The sequence below is a fragment of the Oncorhynchus keta genome, chromosome 7, assembly GCF_023373465.1.
Source record: "Oncorhynchus keta strain PuntledgeMale-10-30-2019 chromosome 7, Oket_V2, whole genome shotgun sequence".
In the NCBI taxonomy this organism is placed as follows: domain Eukaryota; kingdom Metazoa; phylum Chordata; class Actinopteri; order Salmoniformes; family Salmonidae; genus Oncorhynchus; species Oncorhynchus keta.
This window is the reverse complement of record NC_068427.1, coordinates 54,498,075-54,510,617: the sequence shown is the minus strand read 5'-3', so window position 1 is coordinate 54,510,617 and position 12,543 is coordinate 54,498,075. Positions and strand designations below refer to the sequence as shown.

At 45.7% G+C, this 12,543-nt stretch overlaps 1 protein-coding gene across 2 annotated transcripts; it reads left to right on the top strand.

The window, feature by feature from the left end:
• The first annotated feature begins 3,665 nt into the window (after positions 1-3,665).
• Positions 3,666-11,929, top strand: LOC118383774 (small ubiquitin-related modifier 1). Of its 2 annotated transcripts, XM_052523274.1 has the most exons (5): positions 3,666-3,827; positions 5,929-6,003; positions 6,184-6,261; positions 7,691-7,762; positions 11,552-11,929. In XM_052523274.1, the coding sequence occupies exons 1-5, from the start codon at positions 3,816-3,818 to the stop codon at positions 11,618-11,620; spliced, it is 306 nt and encodes a 101-aa protein (XP_052379234.1). In that variant the 5' UTR covers positions 3,666-3,815; the 3' UTR covers positions 11,621-11,929. The 2 variants fall into 2 exon arrangements, with proteins under 2 accessions (XP_052379234.1, XP_052379235.1); XM_052523275.1 differs by lacking the exon at positions 7,691-7,762.
• Positions 11,930-12,543: the final 614 nt, after the last annotated feature.

The following is a 12,543-nucleotide window of genomic DNA, read 5'->3' as shown; positions in this document are numbered from 1 at the left end:
TCTAATAGAACACTGAGTTACCTATCTAATAGAACACTGAGTTACCTATCTAATAGAACACTGAGTTACCTATCTAATAGAACACATAGAGTTACCTATATAATAGAACAGAGTTACCTATCTAATAGAACACTGAGTTACCTATCTAATAGAACACAGAGAGTTACCTATCTAATAGAACACAGAGGGTTACCTATCTAATAGAACACAGAGAGTTACCTATCTAATAGAACACTGAGTTACCTATATAATAGAACACTGAGGGTTACCTATATAATAGAACACTGAGGGTTACCTATATAATAGAACACTGAGGGTTACCTATATAATAGAACACTGAGAGTTACCTATCTAATAGAACACTGAGAGTTACCTATCTAATAGAACACTGAGTTACCTATCTAATAGAACACTGAGTTACCTATCTAATAGAACACAGAGAGTTACCTATATAATAGAACACTGAGTTACCTATCTAATAGAACACAGAGAGTTACCTATCTAATAGAACACTGAGTTACCTATATAATAGAACAGAGTTACCTATCTAATAGAACACTGAGTTACCTATCTAATAGAACACAGAGAGTTACCTATCTAATAGAACACAGAGAGTTACCTATCTAATAGAACACAGAGAGTTACCTATCTAATAGAACACAGAGAGTTACCTATCTAATAGAACACTGAGAGTTACCTATCTAATAGAACACTGAGGGTTACCTATCTAATAGAACACTGAGGGTTACCTATATAATAGAACACTGAGTTACCTATATAATAGAACACTGAGGGTTACCTATCTAATAGAACACTGAGGGTTACCTATCTAATAGAACACTGAGTTACCTATCTAATAGAACACTGAGTTACCTATATAATAGAACACAGAGTTACCTATCTAATAGAACACTGAGTTACCTATCTAATAGAACACAGAGAGTTACCTATATAATAGAACACTGAGTTACCTATCTAATAGAACACTGAGTTACCTATCTAATAGAACACTGAGGGTTACCTATATAATAGAACACTGAGGGTTACCTATATAATAGAACACTGAGGGTTACCTATATAATAGAACACTGAGGGTTACCTATATAATAGAACACTGAGAGTTACCTATCTAATAGAACACTGAGAGTTACCTATCTAATAGAACACAGAGAGTTACCTATCTAATAGAACACTGAGGGTTACCTATATAATAGAACACTGAGTTACCTATATAATAGAACACTGAGTTACCTATCTAATAGAACACTGAGTTACCTATCTAATAGAACACAGAGAGTTACCTATCTAATAGAACACTGAGTTACCTATCTAATAGAACACAGAGAGTTACCTATCTAATAGAACACTGAGTTACCTATATAATAGAACAGAGTTACCTATCTAATAGAACACTGAGTTACCTATCTAATAGAACACTGAGTTACCTATCTAATAGAACACTGAGTTACCTATCTAATAGAACACTGAGTTACCTATCTAATAGAACACTGAGTTACCTATCTAATAGAACACTGAGGGTTACCTATCTAATAGAACACTGAGTTACCTATCTAATAGAACACAGAGAGTTACCTATATAATAGAACACTGAGAGTTACCTATCTAATAGAACACTGAGGGTATATATATATATATATATTATACCAGCTCTGTCAGGAGGAATGGGCCAAAATTCACCCAACTTATTGTAGGAAGCTTGTGGAAGGCTACCCGAAATGTTTGACCCAAGTTAAACAATTTGAAGGCAATGCTACCAAATACTAAATGAGTGTATGTAAACGTCTAACCCACTGGGAATGTGATCAAATAAATAAAAGCTGAAATAAATCTTTCTCTCTACTATTATTCTGACATTTCACATTCTTAAAATAAAGTGGTGATCCTAACTGACCTAAGACAGGGAATTTTTACTCGGATTAAATGTCAGGAATTGTGGAAAAACTGAGTTTAATTGTATTTGGCTATGGTGTATGTAAACTTCCAACTTCAACTGTATCTATTAGAACACAGAGTGTTTTCGTTAATGGAATCCTCTTTAATGCAAATTCAGTTGAGTGTGGTTTACGGCAGGGCAGCCGGCTAGGGCCATTACTGTTTCCTGTTTTTACAAATGACCACCCACTGCCCTTGAATAAAGTCTGCGTGTCTATGTACGTTGATGACTCAACAGTATTCACCTCGACTACGACAGTAGAAATAAATAACTGACACCCTTAACATAGAACTCCAGTCAGTTTTAGAATGGGTAACTATAGCAACAGACTGACGCTAAATATCTCAAAAACTTAAATCAGCATTTCTGGAACAAATCACTCGCTCAACGCTGAACTATGTAAATGTAATGAATAATGTGGCTATTTGAGCAAGTGGAGAAGTAAACTGCTAGGTGGAACCCTAGATGGCAAGCTGTCATGGTCAAAACATATATACTCAATGGTTGCTAAAATGGGAAGAGGTTTGTCCATGATAGAGCTTTGCTTTGCCTTCTTGACATCTCAGTCGACCAGACAGGTCCTACAGGCCCTAGTTTTTGTCGCACCTGGCATACTGCTGCCCGGCTGTGTTGTCATGTGTGGCAAAGAAGGCCACACTGTAGGTAAACTGCAGTTGGTCCAGAACAGAGCAGCACGTACTGCATTTAGATGTACACAGGGTGGGTGAATATCAATGACATTCATGTCAATCTCTCCTGGCTCAAGGTTGAGGAGAGATGAACTGCATCACTATTGGTCTGGTGTTGGGAGGTACCAAACTGTCTGTTGAAGCAGTTGGCACACAGTTCAGACACTCATCAGTACAAAACAAGAGGTCTCTTCACAGTCCCCAGGTACAGAGCAGTGGCAGTGTTAAAGAGGTATTAGGTTCTTGCATTTTGAGCTCCTACAGTTTGTGGCTCTCCTTTTCTATTTCAAGTGTTCAGAAAACACCTCGGCTAAACAGGTGTGTGTTTCTTTCGTGTACAGAGGAGCCATTGGAGTCAACACGGGCCAGCATCCCTGTAGAAGGCTTTTACAGACAAGTTCACTAACAGAAACATATCTAAATCAGGAAGAAAAAATGTCTGTTAAAGGTCATTTAGCCTTCTCTGACTGTAGACTACAGGGCATTTTTTATATTAGCGGTTTAGGGTGGGGTGTAGGCCTCAGATTTTCACTTTATCACATAGGCTAAAATCGGACGGTTACTGATAAGTTATTAGCAATTATGGTCGGTTGCGGGTGAACAAACAGCCGACCTGCGCACCACTACAAGGCGTGTCTATTTAGCCTCTCCCCATCAGGACTGACTGAACTAAATCAGTTCATCTCCACTCGACTCTCGCAGCGCGACAAAACGTCTTCAATTTGGACACCAGGCGTGTTTGTAGGTTAAATGCTCTACTAACAAAAAAGCTGTTAGAATTGTAAGTATATGCATGTCCCTTAAGGTCCTTGTGTAATTGTAATGTGATATTGTACCCCCTAGCTCGATTGTCCATTGTTTGTAATCTATGCATGCTTGTGTTCCCTCGTGTCTTTTATGTATTGATTTGTTGTTAATTTAAAAAATAAATAAAAAACAGGCGTGTCCGTAATAGCCTCTTCCGGGAGATCCTCCTCTTCCGGCAGATCCTCCTCTTCCGGGAGAGATCCTCCTCTTCCGGGAGATCCTCCTCTTCCTGACGTCGTCGCGTAGCTACCGTTCTGGGAGGCGGAAGGGGGGGTGGTTATTTGAAGAAAAGCGAAGAGATTGTTGTCAACAACACGGGTTTCTACACTACCCTGGCTAATTTTACAACAACAAAAAATAACAAGATGTCAGATACAGTAAGTGTTAATAACTATTAACCTATACCAGTTATCAACCAAACAATACATTTACAACACGAGTGAGTCACAAAACTTATAGCAGTTCGCACAGACCGCTAACAATGTTTAACCACCATGGTAGCTTGTCGTGTTAGCAGCTAACGTTAGCCTCAGACAAAATACATTGCTGCTAGTTCGATAGTAGCTAGATAACTTTTAACTAGGTAGTTAAAGCGGTGGGCTCATTTATAGTTTTTTTTTTGTGATTTTTAGCTAGTTAGCCAAGTTAGTTTTCAACTAGAGGACGTAAATGACCCGACTTAGCTATATGTTTCGGCTGAAGTGAAGAGTTTTGAGAGGGGACAGACAGCAGGTCCATTGTTAGTGATGACTGTCGTTGCATCACCATGTTTCCATCCAATCCTTTGATGCGAGAGTAAAGTGCATGTCGGATACATGGAAACTGATGGAAACTTCATTATTTATTTTCATGGTAAACTTTCCAAAATGTCGACAACAACAAAAAAATATGTTAGAAAAGATTAGATTTATTCTTTTTTTTTATCGTTAAAATTAATTATGTGATACATTTAGGTGGAAACGCTTTTATATGCGCAAATATTCACACAACCATCACACAACCTAAATGAACTTTGTGTGGATCGGAAAGCGTGTAGTTTATTAGGCTACAGATTACATAAATTATGATGAACTTCAAGGGGTGGTGAAAGTGCAAGGTGATGATTTTGCTTCTTTCCAATAAATATCGAGGGTCTTATTCTGGTGACTTGATCATCAATGCTTGGCTGCCATTTAAAAAAAATAAAATGTAAAATAATATTGCTCTATTGTCCATAATCTCATAATGTAGACAATACATGTGCCCCCTAGCCAACAGCATGCAGATACTTAAACAATAAGGCACGGGAGGGTGTGGTATATGGCCAATATACCACGGCTAAGGGCTGTTCTTAGGCCTGCAACCTGCCATGATATATCATACCTGGTAAATGGTCTGATATTTAACTAGGCAAGTCAGTTAAGAACACATTCTTATTTACAATGAAGGCCTACCGATACCATGGCTGTCTGCCAATTAGCATTCAGGGCTCGAACAACCCAGTTCCTAAAGTCCTTTATACCATGGCATTGTTGAATACTCATATCTGATTGGCTTGAAGGGCATTCGAGAGTGTACAGGCAGAGGGGGTGTGGTATAGGGCCAAAATACCATGCCTAGCTAAAGGCTGTTCTTAAGCACAATGTGCCTGGACACAGCCCTTGGCTGCGGTATATTGGCCATATACCACAACCGCCCAGAGATGCCTTATTGCTATTATAAACTGGTTACAAACTTAATTAAAACAACAAAAAAAACATTTTTGGGGTCATATCTGTGGTATACGATCTGATATGGCCCTAGTTTTGTTGCACCTGGGCTACTGTTCAGTCGTGTGGTCAGGTGCCATAAAGAGGGACGTAAGACAATTGCAATTGTCTCAGAACAGGGAAGCACAGTTGGCCCTTGGATGTACACAGAGATGTAATATTAATAATATGCATGTCGATCTCTCCTGGCTCAAAGTGGAGGAGAGATTGACTTCATCACTACTTATATTTATGAGAGGTATTGACATGTTGAATGCACCGAGCGGTCTGTCTAAACTACTGGCACACAGCTCGGACACCTATGCATGCCCCACAAGACACGCCACCAGAGGTCTCTTCACAGTCTCCAAGTCCAGAACAGACTATGGGAGGTGCACAGTACCACATAGAGCCATGACTACATGGGGAGGGGCTTGTGTGTATACATGGAAAGGTGCACAGAAGGAGTGAAGGAGACCAGACCAAAAATACCAATTAGCTAGCTATGTTATCTGTAATTCCCTTCCCCATAACGCTCCTTTTCCCAGAGATGGATCATGTTATCAAACTGTCAACAACATACTGTGATGATGTTTCCTATAAAGGAAAGAGCTCACAACTTATGTGAGGATTTATGACCTGGTCCATTATAGAAACCAAAGCCAGTGGGTGATAACGTCTGCACACCAAAGTAAAACAGTAACCGTTGTGTTAAGATACAATCCCAGCTTCATGTCCTTTTCTCTTGAAGGACACGAAACCTTCAGGTCAGGATGGAGGAGACCAAAAGGATGGAGAGTACATCAAACTGAAAGTGGTGGGTCAGGTAAGAAAATAAGTTTGGAGAAGGAGAATTATGGTGAAGATGCTGGTGAAAAGTAGCTCTGTGAGTTTACGTAGCTAGGATGGTTTATCACAGTCAATTATTTATCCCATTTTTATATCAGTTGACCTACAATTTGAAACGTTTTTAACTTGGAATCTATTCATTCTTTTCTAACCTCAGGACAACAGTGAAATTCACTTCAAAGTGAAAATGACGACCCATCTGAAGAAGCTGAAGGAATCTTATAGCCAGAGACAGGTAACAATCGCATCTCAGTCGCAACGTCACTTAAGGTTTTCTGTCCGTTCTTAGTGAGCAACTAGTTTTTGTGTTTGAGTCTCAAATGGCACCCTATTCCCTATGTAGTGCACTACTTTTGACCAGGGCCCATAGGGATACTATTAGGGAATAGGGAGCCATTTGGGACTGACACTGTGTTCCTTACCCAACGCTGTGTCGTCCTTACCCAACGCTGTGTGCTCCTTACCCAACGCTGTGTGCTCCTTACCCAACGCTGTGTGCTCCTTACCCAACGCTGTGTGCTCCTTACCCAACGCTGTGTGCTCCTTACCCAACGCTGTGTGCTCCTTACCCAACGCTGTGTGCTCCTTACCCAACGCTGTGTGCTCCTTACCCAACGCTGTGTGCTCCTTACCCAACGCTGTGTGCTCCTTACCCAACGCTGTGTGTTCCTTACCCAACGCTGTGTGTTCCTTACCCAACGCTGTGTGCTCCTTACCCAACGCTGTGTGCTCCTTACCCAACGCTGTGTGCTCCTTACCCAACGCTGTGTGCTCCTTACCCAACGCTGTGTGTTCCTTACCCAACGCTGTGTGTTCCTTACCCAACGCTGTGTGCTCCTTACCCAACGCTGTGTGCTCCTTACCCAACGCTGTGTGTTCCTTACCCAACGCTGTGTGCCCCTTACCCAACGCTGTGTGCCCCTTACCCAACGCTGTGTGCTCCTTACCCAACGCTGTGTGCTCCTTACCCAACGCTGTGTGCTCCTTACCCAACGCTGTGTGCTCCTTACCCAACGCTGTGTGCTCCTTACCCAACGCTGTGTGCTCCTTACCCAACGCTGTGTGCTCCTTACCCAACGCTGTGTGCTCCTTACCCAACGCTGTGTGTTCCTTACCCAACGCTGTGTGTTCCTTACCCAACGCTGTGTGTTCCTTACCCAACGCTGTGTGTTCCTTACCCAACGCTGTGTGTTCCTTACCCAACGCTGTGTGCTCCTTACCCAACGCTGTGTGTTCCTTACCCAACGCTGTGTGCTCCTTACCCAACGCTGTGTGCCCCTTACCCAACGCTGTGTGCCCCTTACCCAACGCTGTGTGCCCCTTACCCAACGCTGTGTGCTCCTTACCCAACGCTGTGTGCTCCTTACCCAACGCTGTGTGCTCCTTACCCAACGCTGTGTGCTCCTTACCCAACGCTGTGCTCCTTACCCAACGCTGTGTGCTCCTTACCCAACGCTGTGTGTTCCTTACCCAACGCTGTGTGCTCCTTACCCAACGCTGTGTGTTCCTTACCCAACGCTGTGTGTTCCTTACCCAACGCTGTGTGCTCCTTACCCAACGCTGTGTGCTCCTTACCCAACGCTGTGTGCCCCTTACCCAACGCTGTGTGCTCCTTACCCAACAATGTCTTTTCACTCAGCGTTTCTTTCCTCCTCTCTCTATAGGGTGTTCATATGAGTACCTTACGGTTTCTATTTGAGGGACAAAGAATCTCAGACAACCACACTCCAAAAGAGGTAGCTATGCTTCCTGTTATTCTGTCTGACCCGTAGCCATGTCGTTAAGCCTCTTCCTGGTTGTGTTCTGTCTGCTCCATAGCCACGTCGTTCTGTCTGACCCGTAGCCACGTCGTTCTGTCTGCTCCATCTAGCCTCTTCATGGTTGGGTTCTGTTGTTCTGTCTGACCCGTAGCCACGTCGTTCTGTCTGACCCGTAGCCACGTCGTTCTGTCTGACCCGTAGCCACGTCGTTCTGTCTGCTCCATCTAGCCTCTTCATGGTTGGGTTCTGTTGTTCTGTCTGACCCGTAGCCACGTCGTTCTGTCTGACCCGTAGCCACGTCGTTCTGTCTGACCCGTAGCCACGTCGTTCTGTCTGCTCCATCTAGCCTCTTCATGGTTGGGTTCTGTTGTTCTGTCTGACCCGTAGCCACGTCGTTCTGTCTGCTCCATAGCCACGTCGTTCTGTCTGCCCATAGCCACGCTCATTCTGTCTGACCCGTAGCCACGTCGTTCTGTCTGCTCCATAGCCACGTCATTCTGTCTGACCCGTAGCCACGCTGTTCTGTCTGCTCCATAGCCACGCCATTTCTGTCTGACCCGTAGCCACGTCGTTCTGTCTGACCCGTAGCCACGTCGTTCTGTCTGACCCGTAGCCACGTCGTTCTGTCTGACCCGTAGCCACGTCGCTCTGTCTGACCCGTAGCCACGTCGCTCTGTCTGACCCGTAGCCACGTCGTTCTGTCTGACCCGTAGCCACGTCGTTCTGTCTGACCCGTAGCCACGTCGTTCTGTCGGACCCGTAGCTGCGTCGTTCTGTCTGACCCGTAGCCACGTCATTTAGCCTCTTCCTGGTTGGGTTCTGTCTGCTCCATAGCCACGTCGTTCTGTCGGACCCGTAGCTGCGTCGTTCTGTCTGACCCGTAGCCACGTCATTTAGCCTCTTCCTGGTTGGGTTCTGTCTGACCCGTAGCCACGTCGTTCTGTCGGACCCGTAGCCACGTCGTTCTGTCTGCTCCATAGCCACGTCGTTCTGTCTGACCCGTAACCACGTCGTTCTGTCTGACCCATAGCCATGTCGTTCTGTCTGACCCGTAGCCACGTCGTTCTGTCTGACCCGTAGCCACGTCGTTCTGTCTGACCCGTAGCCACGTCGTTCTGTCTGACCCGTAGCCACGTCGTTCTGTCTGACCCGTAGCCACGTCGTTCTGTCTGACCCGTAGCCACGTCGTTCTGTCTGACCCGTAGCCACGTCGTTCTGTCTGACCCGTAGCCACGTCGTTCTGTCTGCTCCATCTAGCCTCTTCATGGTTGGGTTCTGTTGTTCTGTCTGACCCGTAGCCACGTCGTTCTGTCTGACCCGTAGCCACGTCGTTCTGTCTGACCCGTAGCCACGTCGTTCTGTCTGACCCGTAGCCACGTCGTTCTGTCTGACCCGTAGCCACGTCGTTCTGTCTGACCCGTAGCCACGTCGTTCTGTCTGACCCGTAGCCACGTCGTTCTGTCTGACCCGTAGCCACGTCGTTCTGTCTGACCCGTAGCCACGTCGTTCTGTCTGACCCGTAGCCACGTCGTTCTGTCTGACCCGTAGCCACGTCGTTCTGTCTGACCCGTAGCCACGTCGTTCTGTCTGACCCGTAGCCACGTCGTTCTGTCTGACCCTTAGCCACGTCGTTCTGTCTGACCCGTAGCCACGTCGTTCTGTCTGACCCGTAGCCACATCATTTAGCCTCTTCCTGGTTGGGTTCTGTCTGCTCCATAGCCACGTCGTTCTGTCGGACCCGTAGCCACGTCGTTCTGTCGGACCCGTAGCCACGTCGTTCTGTCTGACCCGTAGCCACGTCGTTCTGTCTGACCCGTAGCCACGTCGTTCTGTCTGACCCATAACCACGTCGCTCTGTCTGACCCATAACAACGTCGCTCTGTCTGACCCATAACCACGTCGTTCTGTCTGACCCATAACCACGTCGCTCTGTCTGACCCGTAGCTACGTCGTTCTGTCGGACCCGTAGCCACGTCGCTCTGTCTGACCCGTAGCCACGTCGTTCTGTCTGACCCGTAACCACGTCGCTCTGTCTGACCCGTAGCCACGTCGTTCTGTCGGACCCGTAGCCACGTCGTTCTGTCTGACCCGTAGCCACGTCGCTCTGTCTGACCCGTAGCCACGTCGCTCTGTCTGACCCGTAACCACGTCGCTCTGTCTGACCCGTAGCCACGTCGTTCTGTCGGACCCGTAGCCACGTCGCTCTGTCTGACCCGTAGCCACGTCGTTCTGTCTGACCCGTAGCCACGTCGCTCTGTCTGACCCGTAGCCACGTCGTTCTGTCTGACCCGTAGCCACGTCGTTCTGTCTGACCCGTAGCCACGTCGTTCTGTCTGACCCGTAGCCACGTCGCTCTGTCTGACCCGTAGCCACGTCGCTCTGTCTGACCCATAGCCACGTCATTGAGCCTCTTCCTGGTTGTGTTCTGTCTGACCCATAGCCACGTCATTTAGCCTCTTCCTGGTTGTGTTCTGTCTGACCCATAGCCACGTCATTTAGCCTCTTCCTGGTTGTGTTCTGTCTGACCCATAGCCACGTCATTTAGCCTCTTCCTGGTTGTGTTCTGTCTGACCCATAGCCACGTCATTTAGCCTCTTCCTGGTTGTGTTCTGTCTGACCCATAGCCACGTCATTTAGCCTCTTCCTGGTTGGGTTCTGTCTGACCCATAGCCACATCATTTAGCCTCTTCCTGGTTGGGTTCTGTTGTGTTCTGTCTGACCCATAGCCACATCATTTAGCCTCTTCCTGGTTGTGTTCTGTCTGACCCATAGCCACATCATTTAGCCTCTTCCTGGTTGGGTTCTGTTGTGTTCTGTCTGACCCATATCCACATCATTTAGCCTCTTCTTGGTTGTGTTCTGTCTGACCCATATCCACATCATTTAGCCTCTTCCTGGTTGTGTTCTGTCTGACCCATATCCACATCATTTAGCCTCTTCTTGGTTGTGTTCTGTCTGACCCATATCCACATCATTTAGCCTCTTCTTGGTTGTGTTCTGTCTGACCCATAGCCACATCATTTAGCCTCTTCCTGGTTGGGTTCTGTTGTGTTCTGTCTGATCCATAGCCACATCATTTAGCCTCTTCTTGGTTGTGTTCTGTCTGACCCATAGCCACATCATTTAGCCTCTTCCTGGTTGGGTTCTGTTGTGTTCTGTCTGACCCATAGCCACATCATTTAGCCTCTTCTTGGTTGGGTTCTGTTGTGTTCTGTCTGATCCATATCCACATCATTTAGCCTCTTCCTGGTTGTGTTCTGTCTGACCCATATCCACATCATTTAGCCTCTTCTTGGTTGTGTTCTGTCTGACCCATATCCACATCATTTAGCCTCTTCTTGGTTGTGTTCTGTCTGACCCATATCCACATCATTTAGCCTCTTCTTGGTTGTGTTCTGTCTGATCCATATCCTTGCAGGACCTGGTGGTTTGGGTATCAAGCCTCCTCTGGTTTAAAGGAAAGATTCACCCATCATAAATGTTATGTTGTTCATCTCTAAGTGAGGTTCTTTCGAATCCCGGGGTCATTTCATGTTTTCTTGTTGTAACTGAGCCGTTCCAGCGGGCAGAAATTCAGCCGGGGGGGGTGAAATTTGCACCATATGAGCCCAATACTGATTATATTCCATCCATTAATTGGTATTGAGAGCAATCACATCAGCTCTTTCGCTCATAATTGGGCAAAAGATCAGAACTGGGCTTGCCTTTGTAAACACCGCTATTGTGTCTCCGTCTAAACATCTCTGTCCTCCCTCTCTCTTGTAGCTGGGGATGGAAGACGAAGACGTCATCGAGGTCTATCAGGAACAGACCGGAGGACTTCGGAATAATTAGTCTTCCTGGATTTAACTGTTTTGTTGTTGATGATGATAACATTGTATTTTATATTTGTACAAAATTACTGAGTTTGAGTTAGTTTGGCTTTGTGTTCCTCTCAGTGGTAGAGATCAGAGAGGAGAGAATAACTGTCTGGTACATCTCCCGCTCTCTAATCGTCACCTGGTCTGTTTGTGCTGTTTTGAAAACTCTTATGAAGGCGTTACAATGACTGTAGGAGCTGGCAAGACGGCACAAACAGGGTCTGAATGCATATATCAGAGTAGGAGTGCTGATCGGAGATCAGTTTTGGGTATTTACATTTTTTTTTATTTTTTAAATGTAACCAGGCAAGCCAGTTAAGAACAAATTCTTATTTCGAACGACGACCAGGAAACGGGGCCTTGTTCAGGGGGCCGGACAACAACAACAAATGTTCTACCTTGTCAGGTCGGGGATTCGATCCAGTAACCTTTTGGTTACTGGCCCAACGCTCTAACCACTAGGCTACCCTGCCGCCCCATTGACCACATGGACAAGGGGGGAGACCTGATCCTAGATCAGCACTCCTACTGCTCGATGTTTACGGCCACCGGAACAATGCTACTATGGTCCAGACATGTGGTTCATCAGAAGACTCATTGGTTGGATAGATGACAGCAGAATGATAGTGTTTCTTCAGACCCCCCGCTTCAGTTTGGTTAATTGGCATCTGTCCCCATATCTATCTTCTCACCCCCCTAAAAGATTTAGATGCACTATTGTAAAGTGGCTGTTCCACTGGATGTCATAAGGTGTATGCACCAATTTGTAAGTCGCTCTGGATAAGAGCGTCTGCTAAATGACTTAAATGTAATGTAAATGTAATATATTTTTACTAGCTATAGATCCATACCGTCTATTGAAGATCCGGGTAACGGCCAAAGTAAAGGAAACACTAA

Coding starts and splice junctions, on each gene's coding strand:
- LOC118383774 (XM_052523274.1), top strand. Junction 6,262..7,690: donor AATCTTATAGCCAGAGACAG/GTAACAATCGCA, acceptor CTCTCTCTATAG/GGTGTTCATATGAGTACCTT. Junction 7,763..11,551: donor ACAACCACACTCCAAAAGAG/GTAGCTATGCTT, acceptor TCTCTCTTGTAG/CTGGGGATGGAAGACGAAGA.